The sequence below is a fragment of the Vicia villosa genome, linkage group LG7 (genome assembly GCF_029867415.1).
Source record: "Vicia villosa cultivar HV-30 ecotype Madison, WI linkage group LG7, Vvil1.0, whole genome shotgun sequence".
NCBI lineage: Eukaryota > Viridiplantae > Streptophyta > Magnoliopsida > Fabales > Fabaceae > Vicia > Vicia villosa.
In genome coordinates, this window is record NC_081186.1 from 63,064,875 (window position 1) to 63,092,745 (window position 27,871).

Genomic DNA, 27,871 nt, shown 5'->3' on the forward strand with positions numbered 1-27,871 from the left:
TCCTTGCCTATAAATAAGAGAAGGAAATCACATCCAAGAGGACACCAAAACATTGAAAAGCTTGCTTTCTCACTTCTTACCTATTTGCAAGTTCTTTCCATTTTTCAAAGAAGTTAGAACTTCAACTTTCAAATCTTGAGAGTTCTAACTATTGGTGTCATCCAAACATATTCTAAACACTATTTTGAAGTTGTTTGAACCATTAAACCATCACAAAACTATCCAAAAGTCAGTTTCATCACAAAAACTCCATGAGTGCACAAATTGAGCCTTAAACCTCCAATTCTCAATTTACTCGTGTATTTACCAAACTATCACTTCAAACATCTTCCATACATCAATTAGAAGTGATCCAAACATCTGGAACGTTTCTGGATGTAGAGAAACACCATGGCCGTTTTCAATTTGGAGCCAAAACAGGTGGAGGTCTGTAGAATGATTCAAAAGGTTTCAAGCAGGTTTAAAAGCATCAACATGATCCTTGAACGTTCCTGAAGCTATTCCAATCAATCCCAAGCCTTGAAGGGCCCAGAATCAAGCCCCATAGCACACAGTTTGTCAAGAACAAAACCAAGTTCTAATTCATACTTGCACGCACTTTAAACTTAATTTGATTACATATTATTGATTGTCTATATGCTCTGATCATTTCTGGAGTTTTAATTGGATTTTAATGGTTGTTTGCAAGATATGCCATTTTAGGGTTCTTGAAGCTCAAAAGAGGGGTCTTCGTTTTTAGGCGAAATTTCAGGAAATTAATGGTTCCATTGGGTTCGTGAGATCCATACGAGCTCAACCATGTCTTCATAATCAATTTCCATTGCTTGTGTCACGTTTTGCTATGTGCAGGGGCTATGGCTACGGATAAAATCCGTAGCTAAATGTTTTAGCTACACTTGCAGGGTTCTAGCTACGGAGAGAGGAAGAAGATGAAGAGGTGGCAGCTCCTCATTGGAGGCCTTGCGCGCGTTTGGATTTGAAATTCTGACCATTCTGGTGTTTCTCAGTCCACGCACCTATGATGCTCTCTCACGCTTGCAGCCATCAGATCTCATTTCAACTTTCATCCAACGCTCCTGAAAGCGCGAGTCCACCATGGACCATCAACTTTGCCACACAGGATCATATATTAATATTTTCTTAATTAATTTGTTTTTCTTTGCATAATTAATTAAAAATACTTTCAAAAATCCAAAAATCATTTTAATTTCACTTTTTGGTTGATAAAATATTTAATTAATTTTTGACATGAAAATATTTTATTTTTATACATAATTAATTTATTTTGTTAATTAATTAGTAATTGTGTGATTATTTACTATTAATTAATATCAACCAATCAAAAAAACTCCAAAAAATATTTTCTTGTTATATTTAGGTTTATACTTGTATAATCTAATTTGTGACATAAAAAGAATTATTTTTCTTGTTAAGTTTAATTATTTTTATAATTATTTGTTTAATTATCTTATTAATTAACTTAATTCCATTCAAAAAACACAAAAAAATATCTTCTCTTAGATTATTTTCTTTTGAATTTGATATCATCATATAACCTTCGTGTAATTAATCATTTGAATTTTCATGTTCTAATTTTTGATTACTGTTGCAGATCACTTGAATAATTACAATTCATTTAAGGTTTCGAGATATGTTTCTTTGTCGTCTTCTGGCTTTGTCTATTTTTCTGTCTTCCATTTGCTACAGAGGATGATCATGAAATAATTTATTTCAAGCATACCACTTGAGGATCAAGGTAACACCTCAAACTCAGAAATCCAATTTTCTCATTCTTCGAGGTAAGCCTAAAACTCAATCAACTGTTTTTACAACAGTAATCAATTCACTTTCAAATCACCCATTGTTTTTCAAAACAGTGGGGCCTCTCGAATATTAGAGAGTATAAGTCCCTTTTGTCTTTCTTTGTACAGAAAACTTTTTCCAAAACCTTCACAGTTTTTAAACGCCAAATCTTTCAACTCTTTTTCAAAACCATCCACCCTGTTTTATGAAAATAAAACAGGGGCCTCTCGAATATTAGAGAGTATAAGACCCACTCCTTTTTTCTTTTTTTCTACAGTTTTTTCTTTGTACAGAAAACTTTTTCAAAACAATAACTTTCAAACAGTTTTTCAAACCTCGCGTCTGTTAAAAATAATCAACCATGTTTCATAAAATATACCATGGGCCTCCACGTAGGTATAAGTCCCGAGCCCTTTCGTACATACCCACTCAAGTACATGAAATTAGGTATTTCATTGTACGCCTTTTGTACATATCTCGATCAGTTTGTTTTTTAACTTTGAACAACAAATCAAAAATGAAGGTTTCTTTAAATCTTCCCAAAAATACCCTGGGCCTCCATGTAGGTATAAGTCCCGAGCCCTTGTAAATACCTGTTTACATAGCTTTGAATAAACTCAAAGGGACCTCTCCTCGAGTATAAGTCCCGAGCCTCCGTGTATACAAATGGATCATGCTTATAGGTATATTTCCTTCATAAACTCCATTATATACACACACTTTGTCATATATATAATTGTTCATACCTGTTCATGTTTGTTCATACTTGTTCATGTTTGTTCATATGTGTGATATGTGTGCTTGTTCAACTTAGTACAACACTAGGTTCCCCATAGCCTCCTATTGGGCTTCGTGCAAAGAATCTCCCTAGTTTAGGTTAGGACATAGAGTATGGTTTCCCGGTGAAATCGCTCTAAGAGCTCAAACCAACTATACCATGCCTCCCCTTGGGCTTTGTACAAACGAGTGACCCTCCCATAGCCTCCTCTTGGGCTTACAATGCAAGGACCCTCGATTGTCCCTCCCATAGCCTCCTCTTGGGCTTACAATGCAAGGACCCTCGGATAGCCTCCTCTTGGGCTTCGTACAAGGACCCACGGGCTTCTTATAAGCATCCCCAATATCCAAAACAAATACCCTAGGAGATTAGACATTTTTCATCTCTATGCTAGGAGTATCTCTTATATATCATCACAAACAATCAATCAATCAATCAAACTTTTTTGCCACAAGGCTGGCTAATCAATCAAACTGTTTTACCACCGTACTGGATGATTAATCAAAGTTTTTGTCACAAGGCTGACTTCATTGAAACTTTTGCCACAAGGTTGGCTGATTAATCAAAGTTTTTGTCACAAGGCTGACTTCATTGAAACTTTTGCCACAAGGCTGGTTAAACAAACAAAAACATCTTTATCATTCTAAGCACCCTAAGTGGCATGGCCCCGGGCTTATAATGAAAAGATTTTCAAACAAAAACAAACAGATGTATGTGATGATATAGATTAGATACATCTAGCATTTAGACGACATTTGTCTATTTTCCTTTGCTTCCACTAGCATAAGTGGGAACTACGATTGCTCTGACTTTCTCAACATCCCTTTGAGAATACGTAGGCACAAGGTCGATCCTTGGCGAGCAAAACAAAACACAAAAAACCATTCAAACCTTAGCACCCGTAGACCCCGAGCTACAGATGCTCTGATTCCCTCTAAGGGATATGTATGCAGAGGATCGCGATGATCTTTGCGAGCATAATCAAACAAACACCTTAGGTCCCACCTATTTCACAAGAACCTCCACCACAACAAGAATGGAATAAACAAAACAAAGAAACCTATAGAGTACTATAGATACGTTGGGTGCTAATACCTTCCCTTCGTATAACCAACCCTCTTACCCGGAATCTCTCCCCCACCTTTTAGGTTATTGCAGCTTTTTTCCTTTTCCTACTTTGGAAACAATAAAAAGTTTGGTCGGTACAAAAGAAAAATCATTTTTTTGAGCACTCGAGCCCAAAGAAGGCATCAGGTGTCTCATCCCAAAAAAAGAGAAACAAAAACGATTTTTCGCCCGCGACACATTGGAGCATAGCTCCTTACAGAAGCAAATGATACATGAAAATCTAAACAAATCCTAAACATCTTCATCAGACGAAGAACCAAATGCATTGTGCAGCTTGAGCCTCATGATTTCTTTCCCATAGTAAGCTTTCAACTCGGCCTTTTCAGCTCTCAGCTTGTCAACCACATTCTTCCAATTGTCAGGTATCGGAGCGTTGCTTGTTGAGCCTTCAAGCTTTTTCTTGTTTTCTTTGATGTACCTCCTGATTGCGGCATCTTTCCGACGGATCTTCTCATCTTTGTTCATGAGCCATCCATCCTGATAATAGAGAGTTTCTTCATGTTCTTTCACTCTTTTCTTCAACTTTCTATTTTCCACATCAGTTCTTCGAAACTTTTCTTCCCAAGCGTCTTTTTCTATCCTCATCTTGGTCAAAGTGTCTTGGTATTCCTCCCTAGCGGGAATGTTGGGTCGTTGAGGTACCACAGGGAACATGGGTTTTTCATAATCATAAGGCATTTGAAACTCCTTTGCCCTTTTCTTTACCCAACAGATGTAGGCGTTCATAGCAATACAGTTCCTTATCTCACCTTTTTCTTTCCATCGGATGTCGTACCAGGCTTTCACGATTTTTGTTTTCAACCCTTGAGGATCATTTCCTTCCTGATAGAAGTAGCTTTCCACTGTAGGGCCAATGGGTTTAGTTGAATTTGCATACCCGAGTTGTCGTCGGGCTAGGACCGGATTGTAATTAATTCCTCCTTGTGTACCAATGAGGGGTACGTTGGCGAATTCTCCACAACTTTCAATGGTTTCTGTACCGCAGCGAGCCAAGGTATACCACTGAATATCATTATTAGTAAGAGACATAAGTCTTTGAGACCAACGTAAACCTTCTCGGTTTTCCGTGAAAATGGGAGACTTAGGTAAGTGTGAAACAATCCATTTAAACAACAGAGGTGCACAACATACAATAATTCCACCACCTTGGTGATTCCTATGATGGACAGAGAAATACATGTCACCAAGCAGAGTCGGAACGGGATTTCCATTCAAAAAGACCTTTATGGCATTGATATCAACAAAGTCGTCGATATTGGGAAACAGAACCAAACCATAGATGAGCAAGGCTAATACAGCTTCAAAAGCTATCATGCTACCAGTTTCGATGAAATCAAAGGCTTTCTTTATTAGAAACTGTGAAGGCAAACCTGGAAGGTTTCCTTTGGTAGTCCAATTACTCTCTATTTCAGATTTCTTCAAGTGGGTACCTGTTGCAATGACTGGTGACTTAGGAATGGCTTCCAAACCATTGAAAGGTATTTTGTCAGACACAGAAATACCCAAAAGATTGGCATATTCTTCCAAGGTTGGTACCAACTGATAGTCTGGAAAGGTAAAACACCGGTAGACGGGATCATAAAACTGAACCAGAGTTTTGAGAAGTCCTTCATCAACATGAGTGTTCAAGATAGGCAAAAGCTTTCCATGGCTTTTCCTAAAATCAGAAGGATCTTGTACAAAAGACGCTAACTCTTTCAGTCTTTCCACATTAGGCTCTTTGAAACCGTACCTCTTGGTATGCCTTTTTACCCACTCCATAACCTAATCCTATAATGTTTGCAAAGAAAATTCTCTAATTGTTTGGAAAAAATCATGTTTTTTATGGAAAAAGATTTTTCATTTTTTTTTTATGGATGTATGAATGCATGGATGCATGGATGCCACATATTCAAACATGGTAAAGCGAACATGGTAACGCAAACATGGTACTGTAAACATGGCAACACAAACATGGTAACACAAACATGGTACACACAGGTTCAAAGGTCCAGCGTCACGAGCATGAGGTCAGAGAACCAAACATGGGATAGTTCTAGTTAATCACCTGCAAAACATGTTCTACTGATACATCAGAGTCTACATTTTTCTTTCGGATATTACCGGCTTTCCACAATTAAACTCATGAGCCAGCAATATTCTCAAGAAAAACTCGTCTGAGTGTGGTTCTCCGCATGACAACTAATCCAAGTCTTCACCTGAATAGTTTCTGCACCACAACCTAATAAGGCCAGGATGGGTTGGGGTTCTACAGCCAACTCAGCTTCTACAGTTCAATGAAAGCAATAATGTCTTCGCAATTAACTCGCTAAACATATATTACAAACAAGGAACCTCCACTGAGCGGAAGGATTCTCACGTGCGCCTGCACATGACTATACCCTCCACCTAATTCTTATGTGTACTTAATCCGGGTTAGGATTTGTCCATAATGTATCACTTGTAACAGAACCACACAAGTAACAGAACCAAAACCACACATATAACAAAAAATGAAATGAAAAATAAAGCAAATAGAATTAACCCTTCCTTTGGAAACAATAAAAAGATGGTCCCCAGTGAAGTCGCCATTTTTCTGTCGCGGGCGAAAAATCGTTTTGTTCCTCTTTTTGTGGGATGAGACACCTGATGCCTTCTTTGGGCTCGAGTGCTCATAAAAAATGATTTTTCTTTTGTATCGACCAAACTTTTTATTGTTTCCAAAAGAGGAAAAGGAAAAAAGCTGCAATAACCTAAAAGTGGGGAGAGAGATCTTGGGTAAGAGGGTTGGTTATACGAAGGGAATGTATTAGCACCCAACGTATCTATAGTACTCTATAGGTTTCTTTGCTTTGTTTTTCATTCCATGTTATTGAGAGGTTCTTGTGAAATAGGTGGGACCTAAGGTGTTGGTTTGATTATGCTCGCAAAGATCATCGCGATCCTCTGCATACATATCCCTTAGAGGGAATCAGAGCATCTGTAGCTCGGGGTCTACGGGTGCTAAGGTTTGAGTGGTTTGAGAGAGAAGTTTTGCTCGCCAAGGATACGACCTTGGGCCTACGTATTCTCAAAGGGATGTTGAGAAAGTCAGAGCAATCGTAGTTCCCACTTATGCTAGTGGAAGCAAAGGAAAAGAGACATATGTCGTCTAAATGCTAGATGTATCTAATCTATATCATCACATACATCTGTTTGATTTTTGTTTGAAAATCTTTTCATTATAAGCCCGGGGCCATGCCACTTATGGCGCTTAGAATGATAAAGATGTTTTTGTTTGTTTAACCAGCCTTGTGGCAAAAACTTTCAATGAAGTCAGCCTTGTGACAAAAAGTTTTGATTAATCAGCCAGCCTCGTGGCAAAAGTTTCAATGAAGTCAGCCTTGTGACAAAAACTTTGATTAATCAGCCAGTACGGTGGCAAAACGGTTTGATTGATTAGCCAGCCTTGTGGCAAAAAAGTTTGATTGATTGATTGTTTGTGATGATATAGAAGAGATACTCCTATCATAGAGATGATAAATGTCTAATCTCCTAGGGTATTTGATTTGGATATTGGGGATGCTTATAAGAAGCCCGTGGGTCCTTGTACGAAGCCCAAGAGGAGGCTATCCGAGGGTCCTTGCATTGTAAGCCCAAGAGGAGGCTATGGGAGGGACAATCCAGGGTCCTTGCATTGTAAGCCCAAGAGGAGGCTATGGGAGGGTCACTCGTTTGTACAAAGCCCAAGGGGAGGCATGGTATAGTTGGTTTGAGCTCTTAGAGCGATTTCACCGGGAAACCATACTCTATGTCCTAACCTAAACTAGTGGAGATTCTTTGCACGAAGCCCAATAGGAGGCTATGGGGAACCTAGTGTTGTACTAAGTTGAATAAGCATATATAACACAATCACAAGTATGAACAAGTACGAACAAACATGAACAAGTACATGAACAAATATGAACAGTTATACATGTATGACAAAGTGTGTGTATATAATGGAGTTTATGAAGGAAATATACCTGTAAGCATGATCCAGTTGTATACACAGGGCTCGGGACTCACACTCGGGGAGAAGTCCGTTGAGTTTATTCAAAGCTATGTAAACAGGTATTTACAAGGGCTCGGGACTTATACCTACATGGAGGCCCATGGTATTTTTGGGAAGATTTAAAGAAACCTTCATTTTTGTTTTTTGTTATTCAAAGTTAAAAAAACAGATTGATTGAGATATGTACAAAAGGCGTACAATGAAATACCTAATTTCATGTACTGGAATGGGTATGTACAAAAGGGGCTTGGGACTTATACCTACGTGGAGGCCCATGGTATATTTGAAAAGTTTTGTTTCTTTGAAGTTTTGTTGTTTTGAAAATGATTTGAAAATTGTTTTGAAAAGATTTTTGTTTTGAAGTTTTATTGTTTAAAGAAAAAAACAAACTGTACAAAAAGAAAAGAAATGGGACTTACACTCTCTAATATTCGAGAGGCCCCACTTCATTTTGAAAATCGATTGATTAATCAAAAAGGATTTAAAAAAGAAGTGGTTTATCGTTTTGAAAAAGAATCGCGATTGCTCGTCTTAAAACGATTTGAATTTGAAAGAAAACAACTTAATTAAGTTAAAACAAGTTTTAATACTCAATTAAGACCTAAATGATTAGGGTTTGATCACAAAAAATATTTACAAGTGATTAGGTTAAAAATTAAATGAAAAACAATATTTAAAGTATTTAAAAACACTTAAAAATGTATCATTTTAAACCTAATTAAAAGCATATTAAATAAATCTTTTTTTGTGATTTTTTTTGATATTGTCAAAATATGTATATTAAATAAGAGGTGTGTAAAAAATGAATCAAAAATAAGTTGATTTGATTGGTTAAATTAAAGGATGAATTTGTGAAAAAAATGAACAAAATAAGTGATTAAAAAAAAATGGTTTTGTCTTCACTAAGACTTGAACCCACGCCCTTGTGTTCACCAGCCAAAACACTTGCCAACCCAGCTGCGCGCGCAGCTTGTTACTATAACAACTCCATTTAATTATATTTGAAAATTAACATTTGAAATTTCTGAACAGAAAATGGCGCCAAGAACACCATCCCCATTTGATTTTGAAAATTCTTGAAACTGAACCAAATTGATCAAGTAAAGGGTCTATCTTGCTCGGTTTTGGACGAGGAACATGATGATAGCATTTAATTTCATTTATTTTAACCCTAAGGCCATTGATTCTCTGATGAACACGAAGAACCCTAATTCTATGATTCATTCTAAAATCGTGTATGTGCAAGTTAAGATGCAATTGATTGAGGGTTAATGATCCTCATAGGTGCAGAAACAAGATGGTATGCTCACATTTCATTTATGATGCATGCAAGTATGAGTTTGAAGTTCATGAGGCTTACCTTCAAAAACGACCAAAGTGGAGATTGAATTCTTCAGTAGAGGTGTTACAGATGCTTTGCAATGATCTGGATAGCTTCAATGATGATTATGGAACATGTCTGGATGCTTGGAGTGAACTGAATTCATCTGAGCATAACCATGAGACCCGATCTGCAGTTGCTTGGAGTGAGGATCGAATTTGATGATGGAGGTGTTTCAGATCATGGATGATGATTGGTATAGCTCATATATGATATATGGAATGTGTTTGGATGATTAACTTGGACAAATATGGGCTAGTGTGAATTTTGGCATGATAAGGCTCTCTTTATGCAAACATGGTGGTTGAAGAGTGATCTGAGATTTAGGTGTTTTTGGGGTGTGTGGATGGATCAAACACATCACATTTGATGTTTATGAGATGTTAGAACCCTCACTTTGGCCAGAAATTGCAAGAGATGGAAATTGCAATTCTCCCTCTTTGAAACTCATGAAACTTGCAACTTAAGAAAGAAGAGAGAAAACCTATGATTATGAGGTTTTGGTGTGAATTGAAGAGTGGAAATGACCTCTATTTATAGGCCAAAGTTTCTGAATACAAAGCTCTTGCAAGTTGATCAAGAATGATGATTTGGCTTAAGAGATAAAATGGAATCTTTCACATTAAATGCAAATGGTTAAAGTAACTAAACCATGGTTATTTTGGCCAAGCTTCTTATCTCTTTCCATTCTGATCTCAAATCAGAAAATATCATTCAATCATTGCTTTGGTGTGTCATTGCTTGAATTATAGGCCATATAGTATTGAACTTAGTGAAAATGGCTTGTAACTTCATGCATAATGACCTCTAATTGCAAAATTCAAAACCATAGCTACACTCCATATTTTTTCATGCTCTTGGACATTTTGGAAAGCTCATATTACACACTTCAAAACCCTAGTTGAAAGTTTCTTCAAGATCCTTAAGGAAGTGGGTGAAAAAGATCCATGAACTTTGAGAAAAATGAAGTTTCAAGTGAAATTTTCCAAAGATGCCAACTTTGAAGCTCCATATCTCTTAAATGGTTGATCTTATGGAAAAAATTTATATGTGTCAAAGTTGTTTATTGGATCAAAATCTACAACTTTCATGTTGGAAGTTTTTTTCAGTTTGTAGGTGAAATTTTGAGTTATTCCCCTCCAAAGTTTGGAAAAAACCATGAGAAACACTTAGAAAAATTTTCTAAGTATGAAAGTCAAACTTTTGACTTTTTGATTCTTGATTGATTTTCTTGATTTTTCTTGATCAAATGACTTCTCATATCATATATTGATGATTTAAAACTTCAAAAGTCATGGTTGACCAAAATTCCCCAAAAATCAATGGCGATCTTGTACAGTTGACTTTTTCAGACGAATCGCGTTTCTGGAGATTTCAAATGAAACAGGCTACCCTCTTCAAATGAATGGTATGAATGGATCACATTGAAGCATTAGAGGATATTGAGCCATGGTTTGAGTTGTGGCACCATGTCCTGATTAAAAAGTCAGTTGTTCAGTGAATTAGGTCAAAAACCCTAATTGTCGACCTGATGAAATTGATGACTGTGGATCTTGAATTGAGACACAATCTTCATTGGATATTGTCATAGGGATTATTTGAAGATGATTGAAACCTTTGATTGACTTCCTGGGGATTTTTAGGGTTTCCCAAATGTGATCCCTGATTTCAGTCCCTGATAGTTCAAAACCCTGATCTGAGGATTTGTCTGATCAATCTTTGTGTAGGAGATGTTATGAGCCAATGGATTAGGTCAAAATGATGCACTTGAGGTCTTGATATCATGTCCCAAGCCATTAGGTCAAATTCTGAGCAAAAGTCAGGAGTGTGCTGTCTTCAGTCAAAACCCTAATTCAGTCGATTCAAAGCTGTTGAGCTTGTTGAAATGAATCTCTGAGGACCAAATGTTGATTATTGATGAAGATGATTCATTTGAGATGAAGGGAGAACAAAACCCTAATTGATTGTTACTTGTACTGATGAGTGATTTCCAGATTAAACCCTGCTGAGTCACAAGTAGCAAACACAAGCTATGCAATTTGTTAGAGATGCAAATGATGCATATGCAAATGATATGAGGTGGTATCTTAGGTCAAAAATTGGGGTATGACAAACACCATATAAACATACAATTGATTGAAGCTATTGAACAAATGCCAAACTACTCCAAGTTTACAAAGGATGTGTTCACCAAAAGGAAGAGAGTGGGAGAGTATTCTACAGTTGCACTCACTCAAGAGTATAGTCAATTGGTTTAAGGAAAGCTCCCTCCTAAGTTGAAAGATCCTGAAAGTTTTACCATCCCTTGTTACATTGGAGATACTTTTTGTGGGAAGGCACTATGTGATCTAGGGGCAAGCATTAATCTTATTCCCTTATCTATTTTCAAGAAGTTAGGGATAGGCGATGTCACACCTACCACTATCACTCTACAATTGGAGGATATAAGCATTTGCTACCCTCAAGAAAAGATAGAAGATGTCTTGGTGAAGGTTGACAAGTTTGTGCTCCCTACTAACTTCATTATTATGGATTTCGATGCTGATGAAGACATTCTCATTTTGTTGGGGAGACCTTTCCTTGCTATGGGAATGACCTTAATTGATGTTGAAAAAGGAGAAATCACCATGAGGGTGAATGGACAACAAGTAGTGTTCAATGTGCTTAATGCATTGCAATACCCGGATTAAGAAGTCGCTAATTACTCTATAATCTCTAGTTGGGAAGAAATAATTCATAAGAAACTACTCAAGTCCAATAATCTCTAGGAGCAAGTGTTAGGAAAGTTGGAAAAAGAAGAAGTTCCACATGATGGATTCATATGTGGACCCATGAGTAAACAAAGTGAAGAGGAGGATATGGATGTACAAGAAGCTAACAAAAATGCTGAGGATGAAGAAGAAGGTGAGGAGGAAGAAGAAGAGGAAGAGTATTCTTTAGATGGCTTGCACAAATTGGAGCCTCTTGAGAATCCTGAAGAAGAGATGACTGCTGACAAGACTTCAGTAGCCTCCCCTATGAAAGTCAGCACTCCAGTCCCAGCAAAGATAAACCAGAAAGCTTCCCCTGCCAAAGCTAAGTCCCCTGCAAAGCCAAAAGCCAAGACTCCCCCCAAGAAGGTCCCTGCCAAATCATCACATATGCAGACAACTGTCACGACTGATCTTGTCCCAAAGGCACCAGCTGCAAAGAAGTCATCTGCCCCTAAGAATTCCAATACAAAGGCTCGAAAAAAAATGAGAGAAGACCTTGTGCATAAGAGCAGCAGGCGCAAAGCCTAGCAGGTAAGTAAAGGCATCAGTTGGCGCGCCCGTTCCCGTCTATTGAGAGTGAGGACACTGACCTTACTTTAAGTATGGGGGAATGGGGGCTTGCATCGTGACCCCTGTTATCCCTTAATCCTCAATCATATAATAATCTATTTGTAGCTGTTTGATTAAGTTCTAGTTTTTTTAATTAATGTTTACTTTTCATTAAAGTTCTAGTTATATTAATTTTCATTTGTTTTTATGTGTAAAAAAATAACGGCAACTCCCTTACGAGAGACTATCTAAAGTAAAACTTAGAGAAAATCCTATGTGGGACTTTAACAATATAGGAAACAAAGATTTGGGGAGTATTTTGAGCATTGATCTCATGTTACAGACAAACCCTGTCGTGACTCTAGTAGTCTGTTAAGTAGGCGGCCTTTGTGATAAAATTGATTTGGTTTCAAGTATGGAATATGAGCTAGAATTAAGGCTTAGTGGGGTAATTGATACAATGACTGTAAGGACTGGAACACTCCAGGAACACTGCATGAATTGACAAATAAACACACAAAAGTGTGTAAAAGAGGTTTCCAAAAGAGCACTTCTTAATAAGCTCTTGTTCCTGAAATTGGAAGAGCAAGCTTTTAAATAAAGTTCTTGTGCCCGAAACCGGAGGAAAAGAAGTTTGTCTCACCATAAATAGCAGGTTGGACTCATCATAAATGATATCCCGTCTAATGAAAAGGTGAGACAACTAAAAAAAAATTCTTGTGAATAAAAGCATGCATGTGTAAGTCCTAGGTGTGGGTTCAAGTGTTGTGAAATCAAAACCCCATTTAAGTTGAAAATCTAATTGTTGGACCATAGGAGAAAACAAACAAAATTTGAAAAATAGGCTGAGTATCTTGACAAAAGAGTTCTGTCGTGACAGGGAGTGCATGTGGCCCATAGAACATCTGTTCATGATTGTGCCTCTAGTCTGAGTTATACCTATCTTTGAGATAAGTCCTTCAGAGGAAAATCCCTGGCTTTGAAAAAGATTAGTTCTGAAAAGGACGGGGGTTGTTGCTTGGAGTTATTCATTATGTCTTTGCCTGTCGCATCACCTTAGGACATGTAATGGTTCAAGTTTGGGGGTGTGTTAACCCACATTTTGTGAGTTAATGCATACCTTAATCTTTGTATTTATTAGGATTTAATTTGCTATTAAATTGTTATTTCATTGCATTTTAGTTTTTTTTACAAGTTTATCTTGAAGCACAATAGGTGTTCCCTTTTTTTGTTTTAATGTGTTTTTGCTTAATTTAAGGTTAACTTTGCTGAGCAGAGGCATGACCGCACTCGTCTGTAACGAACAACACAAGCTGAAGGAAGGAGTTGGAGTTAGAAAAAGAGAAATTAATAGTGAAACCAGCTAAATTATATGGAAAATGTGGCAAGAAGAAAGCATTGGAGGAAATCTTTGCTGAGTTGAAAATAGAAAATATTAGAATTCAAGGATAAGGTTTAAAAGCACTACAAGACAAAATTCGGAAAAGCTGCCCCACTATTGTTGTTGTTGCTGTGACAGTCTGTCGCAGGATGCTTTGTCCCCTAGAATTATCCCCTTGCACATGATTCCTTGTTGGCTAAGAATTGAGGTGATTGTGGTATCCAAAACCCTAATGCTTGGTATATAAATAGGACCTTGAAGATTGAAGAAATAGTGGAGCATTCTAAGAGAAACCCCAAAAAATACAAAGTGTGAGGAAGTAGAGAGTTGATAGAGTTTTCTTCTGCTCGCCCAGTCCTGTATGTGCAGAAGAGCGCTGGCGCGACTGGAAGCATCTCTCGAAGATTATCCATCTCAAGAAGCTTCTAAGTTCTTCTTAGGTGTATATCTCTTTTTCATATTTTGTTTAGAGATGTTGCTTCTGAGAACCATGCTTGTAGTTTGGACTCAGCTCATCATGAGCTAAACCTTTTGTAGTTGAGCAATGTGAAGTTAATATTAAGTTGTTTTTATGTTACATGTTGTATGGTTTAGTGACTTGTTTTATTATATGTTAACTTGTTATAAATATTTTTCTTTGTTTAAACATCTTATGAATAGATAACAATTTGTTGTTGTGAGAGATCCAACAATAAATGGACTTCATGAGTAAAAATAGTTGTATGAGTAGGATAGAGATATTCACTTATCTAGCTTGCTTAGAGATAAGGAGGTGCAACTATTGAGGATTTCAGAATACAAAAAGACGCATATTAGGGTTATAAGTGAGGCATAGAGATTTCTTCCCTTGGCCTTTATTTGCATGCTTTGATGTTGTAGAGATACACCACAAGATCACTCAGACCTCACATGTCACGACACTGCTCGTCATTACACATATTCACTTCTAAAATAATAATGGATCATAGCTTAACTCAAACACTCTTGATATATTTCCACCACTCTCTTACTTTGTTTTAGATTTATTTTAAGTGATATTGAACGTGTTACAACCAATATTATTCTCTTCCCCGCTCATGCTTAAATCAAAAGAATAGAGTTTATACAAGTATCAAATCTAAGTAACAACACTCCCTGTGGGTACGATACTCTTATACTTATTACTTGCTGCAATCAAAACATGTATACTTGCATGTAACAACGGTTGTTCTAATAAACTATTGTGATATACACCTGAGTTTATTATAGATTATGTGGAATACTTATTTATCCAATGATAACCAAACATATAACCTTTCAATAAGACCTAGAAAATAATAATATGACAAATTAATTTATATTAGAAGAACAATGTAATTGTTTTCATGTTGGTTGCATTTGTGGTAAAACATACCTGGGTTTTTAATGTCTTGACTGATGTCATGACATGATTTATATTGTATTATGCAGGCTGCATATGTGTTAAGCTAATACATGTTCTGTTAGTGAATGTCATGAACGATGTCATGACATCCTTGTCTGACAGCAGGAGCTGTTATGTTTTATTATTGTGTTTCCTGATTTCTCTCAATCTACAATTTAGGAAACCTTTTATTGTGTGTGCTAAATATTTCGTCTAGAAGATTTTTCTGACAACACATTCTGTAACAACCAGATGACGTGTAAATTAGGTTAACTTGATTAACCCTAATTTGATTCTTGAAAAGCCCGAGGCCCAAGAGCTGCATATAAGAAGACTGCAATCCTAATTTGGAACGCAGAGAGAAAGTTTGTTAATTTTGAAGAACCGTTGTTCTGTAGCTATCTATTGTACTCCAAGAAATTGTCTTGTGATGATTGTATTGGAATAGGTTGTCTATGTATTTTATCACTTTAGGCTTTTAAGCACGAGTGTGTGTCTCTTGATTGATGCTTTTAAGCAGATCAAGGTGTGTTTTTGAAGTGTGTCTTCTCTCTCAATTTGTTAATGTTTTTTGTAATCACTGCTGTGAATGTGGGGGAGTGAGTGGAGATACTCAGGTCTAGGAATAGATTGGAATTACATTGGGTAGGGTTTAAGTGAGGAGTTGTAAATGGGGGAGTTTAAATCCGAATTAATTCTGCTTATATTGGATTCCCTCCCTGGCTTGGTAGCCCCCAGAGTAGGTATTGCTATATACCGAACTGGGTGAATAATTTGCTGTGTTCTTTACTGTTTTTATGCGTTTCTGTTTTAACGTTTTGTACTCTGTAATTGTGGATGTTATAACATCCAATACGACATCGCGTGTGAGTTACTAGAATTTTCAATTGGCATCAGAGCAGGAACCCTGCCTGTTTACATCTAGGTGAGATCTAGGGACAACACAATTATGTTACTATGGAGAAGGAATTGTTAGTGTTTGGGAATAGACCACCCATCCTGGATGGCTCTAACTATGACTACTGGAAACCTCGTATGGTAGCTTCCATAAAGTCTGTGGACAGCAAGGCCTGGAGAGCTGTGAAAAGCGGATGGAAACATCCTGAGAAGGTTATGGAAGATGGAACCACTGTTCTAATTCCTGAAGCACAATGGAACAAAACTGAAGAAGAGCTAGCTTTGGGCAATTCCAAGGCCCTAAATGCCTTGTTCAATGGAATTGACAAGAACATATTCAAACTTGTGCAGCATTGTGATCTAGCTAAAGAGGTTTGGGATATTATCAAAACATCTCATGAAGGCACATCCAAAGTGAAACTGTCTAGACTTCAAATGCTTACCACTAAGTTTGAAAATCTAAAGATGAAAGAGGATGAAACCATTTATGAATTTTACATGAATGTCCTTGAGATTGCAAATAACTCAGGAGCCTTAGGAGAAAAAATGTCTGAAGCAAAACTGGTGAGAAAGATCCTCAGATCACTGCCTAAGAGATTTGACATAAAGGTGACTGCAATAGAAGAAGCCTAGGACATCAACAACATGAAGTTGGACGAACTCATTGGTTCTCTACAAACCTTTGAGATGAGTATTTGTGAGTCTGTTGAAAAGAAGAAAAAGAGCATAGCTTTTGTTTCCAACACCGAAGACAATTGAAGAGAAAGCAATGGTGGAAGTGATGAAAATTTATCTGAAGCCATAGCCATGCTTGGAAAACAATTCAACAGGTTTATTAAAAGGGTTGATCAGAAGTCCATACCCAATGTCAAGAACACCTCCAATGACATCAGCTAGACCTATGATCCAAGCAGGAGATTCAAAGCCGAAGATAAGCCCAATCAAGGAAAAGGGGTTCAGTCTCATGGATGTGAAGGATATGGACACATTAGAGCTGAATGTCCTACCTACCTCAAAGAGCAATAGAAAGGATTGTCTGTCACTTGGTCTGATGAAGACTCTGAGTCTGAAGAGGAAACTGCAAAACATGTCATAGTTCCAACAAGGGTCTATGCCTCAGATGATGATTCCAGTGATGACGATCTAACCTTTGACGAACTTGTTGCCTCATACAAGAAGTTGTGCATCAAGAATGATGAAGTCTGCAAACAAGTGGAGAAGCAAGAGATAATCATAAAGGAGCTAGAAACTGAGAAGAGTAGACATCTTGCAACCATAGACTCTCTCAGTAGTGAAGTGAGCATGTTGAACTACAAGCTTGATCAAATGACTAAATCCTTCAAAATGCTGAATAATGGAACTGATACTCTAGAGGAAATTCTGGAGTCTGGACAAAGAGCAGAAGATATGTCTGGGGTAGGATTTGTGGCTAAAGAGGAACTCACCTCTAGGATCAGCAGATCAAAACCTGAAGCTTGTGTGACTAAACCAGATGTCAGCGCCAATGTCACAACATCAAGGAAATAGAAGAAGGAGCCATACAAAGAAGAAATTCCAAAGATGGAGGTGTCACCACTGTGGAAGATTTGGTCACATAAAGCCATTCTGTTTCAGACTAGTTGGATATGCAAACCAAACTCATCAAGCCAAACCTGAATATGATACACGTAACAGAAAGCGACATGGGGTGGCCAAGAATGTTGCTCTAGTAGCACACACTTCTCTAAGAATGCCTGCCAAGGAAGATTGGTACCTTGACAGTGGTTGCTCAAATCATATGACTGGGAGAAAGAACTCACTAGTAGACTTTAAATTGGATGGAACCAGTTATGTGACTCTTGGTGATGGAGATATAAGAGAAGTCAAAGGTGTTAGCAAGATAGAAGGTCATGGTTGTAACGCCCCGAATTTAATTAATTAGTTAATTAAATTATTTAAGAATTTAATCATTGGATTTAATCGAAGTTCGTGGATCAATCGGAATTGTCGGTATTATTTTGAGAAGCGTATTTGGATTATTAAGTTAAAGTCGGATTTTATTCGGTTAGTCGGAGAATTAATAAAGTTGATTTCGTTGAAGAAATAATAGTAGAAATAATATTATTATTAATATTGGACTATTTGTATTTAATTTGAATTTCATCGACGAAGTCGAAATTATTTTATTAAGTTGGCATGGTAATTAATCGAATTAATTTGGTTAAATAAAGTTGAAGTGTTATCTTATTAATGAGCTTAAAAATAACTTTGGAGTAAGGTTAATGATGGGAATGAGGAAAATGGAGTAAGGTTGGAAGATACCGGCAATGGTCTAGTTATCTCCTTTCGAGATATTATCACTGGGCAGGGGAGGAAGGAGACGATTGATGATGTGGTACGTGAAGAGGATGGGGATGGAACTATGGAGGATACTGCTGGGGATATCATTATTGAAGAGGAGTGGATCGGAGGTTATGAATGTCCTAAGTTTAGTTTTTCTGCGGAGGAGGAAGAGAGGATGCAGAGACCTTGGAGACGAGGAGTGATTGTTAAGTTGCTGGGGAGGAGGATAGGCTACAAAGCTCTTGAGAATAGACTCAATCAAATGTGGGTGCGAAAAGGAGTGATCAGCATCATTGATTTGAGCAATGACTACTTCCTTGTAGCTTTTTCTCACGAGGATGATAAGAAGGCGGCTATGGCTAATGGTCCTTGGTTCATTTATGACCATTACCTCACTGTGAAAGATTGGAAGCCTAATTTCCAACCTGATAGTGATACAATTGATGAGGTTGCTGTTTGGGTGCGTATTGCTGGGTTGCCAATTGAGTATTACAGTCCTAAAGCCTTAACTGGTTTTGGAAATCGTATAGGGCGCACGATCAAAATCGATAAGACTACTACCAAGCAGGAAAGAGGAAAATATGCAAGAATATGTGTTGCTGTTAATTTGTCCAAGCCTTTGTTGGGAATGTTCAAGATTGGAGGTAGCTGCTATAAAATAGAATATGAAGGTCTCCATCTTTTATGTCTAGCTTGTGGTAGATATGGTCACTATAAAGAAGGATGTCCTTTGAAGAATTCAGGGAAGGAAAAAGAGGTAGTGGGTAGCGCTGAAAATGGTAGAATAGAGAATCATCAGTTAGGGAATGGAAGGGCTCTGATTGGTGGAAATTTAGATGTGAATGGTCCCTGGAAGGTGGTCCAGAAACAGCGAAGAGGGAAGAAGGTGGTGGAAGGACGGCGGGGTACTACGTCGGTGAAAATTAATCCAAACGGCGCAATCGGTGGATCTCGCTTTCTTGCTTTGGAAAGTAATGAAGAGGATATTGTGTGTATTAATGGGGTGATTAATTTGGATGATATTAATAATGAGGAGAATATGGAAAAAACTAATTTTCATATTGGGAATGGACAAGATCAGATAAAAAAGGTGGGTATTAATGGGACAGCTGGCGGACATGTTGTGGAGGAGATTGGCGTTATTAATGATTCGGTCATTAGTAATATGAATGATACGAGGAAATGGCTAGAATTGATTGGGGAACATAATAATGAGGTGAGAAAGGAAAAAGCAGCTAATATTATTGGTAGTGGGGGTAGGAGACAGCAACATGTGATTGAGAAAAAGAGAACTCTTAATCTTACAACACGTGGAGGTATTCATAACAAGGATAAAAGTGGTGGGATCAGTACATCAGGTGTTGAAAGTTTATTGGACAAATTTCATATTGACCAGAACATGCAATCCACATCCTTTGACACTTTTAATTTAATTAATATAAGTGGTGGTGATTCTCAGTTAGCTATAAAACGTGGTAAAGCATATTCTGATATTGGAAAACCTCCAGATATTAATACTATGCCTAAAATTTCTAATAACTTCATGTTTGGTATTAATAACCATAATATGGATATGTTAGAGGAAGACAAGGGGTCCAGTGGTGGGATTGATGTCGAGGAAGAGGAGGTTGAGGAGATAGTCTGTGAAACCTTGTGATTTCCTTGAGTATATTGGTGCATTTTCTCCTTGTTATTTGTTTAATGATGTTGTCAAATAATAAGATATTTGTGTGGAATTGTCGGGGTGCAGCTAGTAGCGCCTTCTATCGATATTGTAAGAATTATGTGATCAAATATAAACCTGCTATGGTTATAGTTGTTGAAACAAGATGTAATCCTTCCTTGCCCAGTAATGCTATTAGTAAGCTGGGTTATGATATGATTGAAAGTAGCAATAATGTTGGTTTTGCTGGAGGAATTGTCATGGGATGGAAGTCTAATGAGATGAATGTGCAAGTGTGTCAGAAAAATGAGCAATTCATTCATGTGAGAATTAAGGAGGTAAATAATTTGATGTGGAATTTTACTGCTATTTATGCAAGACCTTATGAGCATAGCAAAAGGGTTTTGTGGGATGAGTTGAAGGATATTGTGAATAATATGGGAAATCCGTGGCTTCTAGCTGGGGACTTCAATGATATTGCGTATATGAATGAGAAAAGAGGTGGTGCCTTGCCCTCTATGAGTAGATGTAAGAGATTTCGCGATAGAATGGACTTGTGCTGTGTTAATGATGTGGAGGCTAGAGGTCCGGTGTTCACTTGGAGAGGGCCTATTTTCCGTGGGGGTCAACGTATTTATGAAAAGTTGGATCGTGCAGTTAGTAATGATGAGTGGAGGCTGCTTTTCCCGGATGCTTTTGTTGTTGTTTTGCCTAGAGTGGAGTTTTCTGACCACCACCCCATTCTGATTAACTTTAAGGAGAATAAGTGTTCTTGGTTTGAGAAGCCGTTCCGGTTCGAAAATGCATGGCTGACTCATGATTCTTATAATGCGATGCTCAAGGAGGTTTGGGATGTTGATGCTAGTGTGGTGGGGAATTTGAAGAATGTTGTTGATGGTATTGACAAGTGGAAGTTTGAATCATTTGATATTATTAAGAGAACCAAGAATTCTATTATGAAGAGACTTGGAGGAATTCAAAGGTGTATTCAATTACATGACAACATAGGAGGCATGCGGCGTTTGGAGGTTAATCTCCAAGAGCAACTTAGTAATATTCTGAACCAGGAGGAGCTTATGTGGCATCAAAGGTCTAGAGCAAGATGGCTAGTAGAGGGGGATAGAAATACTAAATTCTACCATATGCACACTATCTCTCGAAGGAAAAGGAATAAGATTTGTCTTTTGAAGAATGAGGATGGGGAGTGGATGTCTGATCCAAATTTGTTGAGGAAACATGCTACTGAGTATTATAAAAAGTTGTTTCAGAGCCCTAGCCAGTGGTGCAACTGGAAACAGTCCCATGTCAGCTTCCCAGCATTGAGCAGTGATTCTATTATGCAGTTGGGAAAAGATATTGATACAGAGGAAGTAAGAAAAGCTTTGTTCTCAATGAAGCCTTGGAAGGCCCCTGGTCCAGACGGATTTCCGGCCGGATTTTATCAAAAAGCTTGGGATGTGGTTGGTGGTGGGATTTGTGAGTTCGTTATTAATTCATGGCATAACCCAAGTACAATCTCTGATGTTAACAAGACTGATATCTGCCTTATTCCGAAAGTGGACCAGCCACAACGAATAGATCAATTCAGGCCAATCTCCTTATGTAATTCTCTTTATAAGATTATCACTAAAATTCTGGTTGGTCGTTTGAAGCCTTTTATGCCTCAGTTAGTGTCTCCGTTTCAAACCGGATTTGTTCCGAGCAGAGCTATTCATGAAAATATTATTATTGCTAATGAAGTTATTCATAGTATGAGTCATAAGAAAGGGAAGAAAGGTTTCTTTGCAATGAAGATCGATTTGTCTAAGGCTTATGATAAACTAAACTGGGAGTTTATCTGGAGAATTTTAGAAGAAATTCATTTGCCTAAGAAATTTATTGATCTCGTCATGCATGGAGTTTCTAGTTTAGAAACTAATGTGAACTGGAATGGCAACCGGAATGATTTCTTTCGCCCTCAACGGGGTATTCGGCAAGGAGACCCAATATCTCCTTATCTGTTTGTCTTATGTATGGATAAGCTTTCACATCTTATTGAACATGAGGTGGCTATTAAGAATTGGAAGCCTTTTCGTGTTGGTGTGCATGGGATTGGCATAACTCATTTAATGTTTGCTGATGACTTACTTATTTTTGGGGAAGCTAAGGAGGCTCAAATGGACTGTATTAAAAGAACCTTGGACAAGTTCTGCTCTATGTCAGGTCAGGAAATTAATTATGATAAGTCGAATATTTTGTTTTCCAATAATGTGGCCAGAAGGTTAAGGTTGAAGTTGTGCTCCAGCTCCGGTGTTAAGGAAACTCAGTGCCTTGGCAAGTATCTTGGTGTTCCGTTGAAAGGGAAGGCTCTACGTAGAAGTGACTTTAGTTATATTACTGAGCAGCTTGCGAAGAAGCTTACGAGTTGGAAAGCCAGACATCTATCCTTTGCTGGTAGAATTACGCTTACCAAAAGTGTTATGGAGGCTATACCTATATATCCCATGATGACCAACATGCTACCGAAGTCTAGTATTAAAGATATCCATAAGATGCAGCGATCTTTCATTTGGGGGGATACTGACCAGCATTGGAAATATCATGCTGTTAGCTGGAAGCGAGTTTCTACTAGTAAAGATTATGGAGGGTTAGGTTTGAGGAAACTTGATTTGATGAACCAAGCTTGTATCATGAAGTTGGGTGGTAAACTTATGAATGGAGATGAGGACCTGTGGTGTAGAGTGCTGAAGGGGAAGTATAAGGTGACTGAGAGTTCTATAGGTTTCCATGCTAAGAAAACTGATTCTAATCTATGGAAGGCTATAGCCAAATCTTCTTCATCCTTGTTGAACTCAGGTTGTTGGATTATTGGTAATGGTGCTAGAACTCATGCATGGCGCGATTGTTGGGTGAGTGGAGGTGTCTGCATCGAGGAGAGTGATGTGCTCATTCCTAATGATATCGCGGATGTCCATGTTTGTGATCTTATTGGAGTAACTGGTGGCTGGAATTGGGAGCTTATTTCTTGGCTCCCTGATGATATAAAATTACATATTGCTGCTATTCACCCTCCGGTTGCTGATGCTGGGGAAGATAAGTTTGAGATTGCTATGCTTGAGAATGGTTCTATGTCGGTTAGCAATATTTATCATTCTTTAGAGGATGAGGATGAGATTAATGGGAGAGTGTGCTGGAAGAGGATTTGGCGTCTGCGAGTTCCTGAGCGGATTAAATGTTTTATTTGGTTAATAACTCATGACAGAATTTTGCATGGTGACAGAATGAGGTTGTTCGGGCTTGGGAGTGTGGGTTGTAGGCTTTGTGGGCATATTAGTGAAGACACGTTGCATGCGTTACGTGACTGTAAGCTGATCATTGATGTTTGGAAGAATATTATTCCGGTCAGTTTGCGTAGAGAATTCTTCAGTGTTGGTTTGCAGGATTGGATTGAGCTCAATTTGGAGGAGCGGTATACTTCTAGGTTGCATGAAGATGTTAGTTGGAATCAATTCTGGGCCACTGCGTGTCATTCAATTTGGGAGTGGAGGAATAGGCAGCTGCATGAGGATAATTATACGAGGCCGTTCAATATGCAGATTAGTATTAACAACAAGATCAGAGATTATAAAGTTGCAGCTTGTAACAATAGTATTATGAGGCAAAATAAAATTGAGAAGAGCTTTAGATGGGAGTGTCCTAGAAGTGAGTTTGTTAAACTCAATGTGGATGGTGCTTATTCAGCTTTGCGGGGATCTGGTTGTGGTGGTTTAATTAGGGATGATGCAGGAGGTTGGTGTGGGGGTTTTGCCGAAGGAGTAGGGTGTAGTAGTCCTTTGAGAGCTGAGTTGTGGGGTATTCTCGAAGGTCTAAAGATTGTTAGATCTCTTGGTTTTTTTAGAGTTTTGGTGGATTCGGGTTCCACGGAAGCTGTTGCTATCTGTAATAATTCCAATCATGAGCAGGTGGTTAGATGCAGTTTGGCGCGTCAGATTCATTTGGAGATGGCGCTGTTTGAGGAGGTTGAGGTCAATCATGTGTATCGAGAGGTTAACGGATGTGCTCATCAGTTAGCCTTGTATGGGAGAGAGTTAGGTGGTGGTTTTGAAGTGTTCCATGAGGTTCCTCCTTGGCTAGCTGAGACCTTTGATAAGGATTTTAAAGGTGTCTGGTATCCTAGGTTGGTTTGTGTTTAGTTCCTTTTTGTTCTCGGGCTTTTGCCCTCCATTTTACCAAAAAAAAAAAAGAATTGGAAGAAGGAAGAGCTATAATAACACAAAGAGGAATAGGGTTTGAAGGAGAGGTGAAGAAGAGAGTCATGGCGGAAGAGAAAAGCTAGAGGAAGTCCAATTTTCGCAGCAAGTTTCTGCAGTGAGACACCTTAGTAAAACAGACGTTTCTCCCAATTCAACTGTTGGATCGTCGCGGTTCTTGGACACAATGTTCCAGACTCGTAGAGGTATCTTCTGACCGGAGTGATTTGTGTTTTGATGATTTTAAGTCCGTCTGACAAAGCGATTTCCGAACAGGTATTTGGTGCGTCTCTGCACGTTGTTAAAAAAGATTTTCGGAGAAAAGTTGGAAGCGGCGGCATAAGCTATGGCAACTGGGAGAGTAGAGCAATCTCATATCCAAGGTAAGGGTGGGGTTCTAGCTCTATAAACGGGATTATGATGAATGATATGTGGGGGTTATGGTTGTATGATTGTCTATGTTTTGTGTGTTGTGATTGTATTGTTGAATGTTGAAATTGATTGACGTCAGTGAATAAGGTTATAAAAGTTCAATCAATTGTTGTGGGAAATTAACCTAGGGTTTATAATTATTATTATTGAGGAATTAGTTGTAGAAAATTGCTAGATGTTGGTGGAGTATAACTATAATATTGCTATGTTCCTCTGATGGTCGAAATTGAATTGTACTGGAATCAAAGGAAGAAAATTGAGTTTTAATTTTGTTGGAAGATGCTGTCAGCGCATGTAAGTGCCAATGTTTGGACGCGGCGCGAACTGAAGGTTTCTGTGGTGTTCGCGGTGCAAAGAGAGGTTCGCAGCGCGTGCTATACGAGTTTTAGAAATATGTTTTGATTTCTGGCTGTTGATGTTTTATGTTGGTTGTTGGGATCAAGCCTTAGTAGGATTAACTTGAGAAGAATTATAATTATTATTAGTGAAGAAATTGGTTTAAATTAATTAGAATATTATACCGTTGAAATTGATTAATTTAATTAGTAGAAATTATAGTGATGATTCTTAGTGATAAGATATGTAGTTAATGGATTAATTTGTATAAAGATTGAATTGGTGTGAAGAAGAAATAGCAGTAGTAATAACAATGATATATGTAGCAGGCTGAATTAGTAGCATAATTGGAATTAATAATAGAATTAACGAATAGTAGAATTGGAATTAGAATGATAAGAATTGTTGGTAGTAGATTAATTAATAAATTGAAGAATTAGTACCTAGATGTTTAGGGGCTGTTTTGTAATGATTAAGTTGATGCAATTGATGCATGTTTAAGTTGTTGTTTTCGTTGCTGTTGTTCTGGTTGTTGTTGTTGATACGTTGATTAAGTTGCAGGTCTTATGACCAATGTTGTTTAAGTTATTGATGATGCGTTGATTAAGTTGCAGGTCTTATGACCAAGGTTGATTAAGTTGTTTGCGGTTGTTGCATTGTTGTGTTGTGACGTTGTAGTTGTTGTTATTGTTGCATGCATACATTTGCATATTACATTGGCTTGGATTGGCAAAATGTTTAAGTTGGCCTTGACGGCACCTGTTTAAGTTAGCCTTGACGACACCTGTTTAAGTTGAAATGCCTCGATAACCTGGCATATGTTTAAGTTGGGAGTTCTGCTCCAATGGTACCACATGCATTTGCACAGTTGAGTCGCATTTGAAGTTGTTGTTATTACGTTGTTGTTGTTATTGTTATAAGTTGTTGTTGTTATACTTGTTGCTGATAATTGTTACTATACTTGTTGATAAATAATTATTATAAACGTTGTTGCTATTTGTTATTGTTGTGAAAAACGATACCAATAACAAAGTATAATAGGGAATTAGGGAAGAGAATAAGAACACAAGAATTGGTTATAACTGCTATTCTTTTACTTTCTCTTAAAACAAGATTACAAGTTTACAAGAATAACAAATAACCTCTCTCACCCTAAATTAGGATTTGCAGCTTAGCAATGATGAGAGACTAGTATGCTATTTATAATAAAACCTAACATACTAACTAATGGGCTTTTTTCCACAAGACCCATTATACAAGCCAACTTAATAAACAAGCTAACTTAACAAATTAGGGTTTAAACACTAAAACCTAATTTAACATGCTAACAACCCTAGCATCTTCGACACAAGCATGTGAACAACCTTCGACTTCATGCTCAATCCTATCGAACCAAGAAGCTACCTTTCGACCATACTAGAGTTCGATCCAATATCTCACAAATCTCCACCTTGGACCTAACTCTACAACGTCAAGGAACAGACTAGCTTTCTTCATGCAGCTTTATCAACTGCATACAGTGGAAAAACTTGCAACTCGGCAATGTCTTGGTGATCATATCAGCAGCATTGTCTTCAGTCGAAACCTTCAGCACTTGGACTTCTCCACGCTCGATTACTCCTCTGACGAAATGCAGCCTCACATCAATGTGCTTAGTTCGCTCATGATAGGCTGAATTTTTCGACAGGTGTATTGCACTTTGACTATCACATTTAACAGTGATACCTCGACCTTGAAGTTTCAGCTCATTCGCAAAACCTTCAAGCCACAATGCTTCTTTCACAGCTTCAGTTAGGGCAATATACTCCGCTTCAGTGGTTGATAGAGCAACAACCTTCTGAAGTGTTGCTTTCCAACTAATTGCAGTGCCAAACATAGTGAAAACATATCCAGAAATAGATTTTCTGGAATCCATACAACCTGCATAATCAGAGTCGACATATCCTTCTATTACTGCTTTACTATCTTCACCCAAGGCTCCACCATAAATTAGGACTCTATTCAGAGACCCATTTATGTACCTTAAAATCCACTTCAATGCTTGCCAGTGAGCCTTTCCAGGATTCGCCATGTACCTGCTTACAAGACTTACTGCATATGCTATGTCGGGTCTAGTACAGACCATAGCATACATCAAAGAACCGACTATATTAGCATATGGGATGCTATTCATATAGGCTCTTTCGACAATAGTACTGGGACACTGATCAATACTTAGCTTGAATTGAGGGTTTGTTGGAGTCACAACTGGCTTCGAATTCGACATACCAAACTTTTCAAGAATCTTCCGTAGATATGCCTCTTGAGATAGGCATAACTTCGACTTCTTTCTATCTCTTCGAATGTCAATTCCAAGAATCCTGGAAGCAGCTCCCAGATCCTTCATATCGAACTCCTTATTGAGTTCAGCCTTCACCCTCATCACATCTTCAACACTGTTGCTTGCTATGAGAATATCATCCACATAAAGCAACAAAATAACAAATGAATTACCAGGTCGAAATCTGAAGTAAACGCAGTGGTCGAACTGACTTCTAATGAAACTTATGCGTGCCATGAACTTGTCGAATCTCCTATTCCACTGTCGAGGAGATTGTTTCAGCCCATACAAAGATCTCTTTAACTTGCACACATAATCTTCCTTCCCCTTTTCGACATACCCTTCAGGTTGCCTCATCAGGATCGTTTCATCTAGATCACCATACAAGAACGCAGTCTTCACATCCATCTGTTCCAGTTCAAGATCGAACTGTGCCACCATGGCAAGCAACATTCGAATGGACCTATGCTTCACAACAGGAGAAA

The 27,871-nt window shown here is 37.9% G+C and overlaps 1 protein-coding gene across 1 annotated transcript in view; it reads left to right on the forward strand.

Annotated features, from left to right (window-relative positions):
* Positions 1-11,792, forward strand: part of LOC131619190 (uncharacterized) — a 52,848-nt gene extending 41,056 nt beyond the window's left edge. The window contains exon 2 of the mRNA XM_058890314.1: positions 11,362-11,792. Within this exon, the coding sequence (XP_058746297.1) occupies positions 11,362-11,792 (431 nt within the window). The remainder of the gene's footprint in view (positions 1-11,361) is intronic.
* The last annotated feature ends 16,079 nt before the right edge of the window (positions 11,793-27,871 follow it).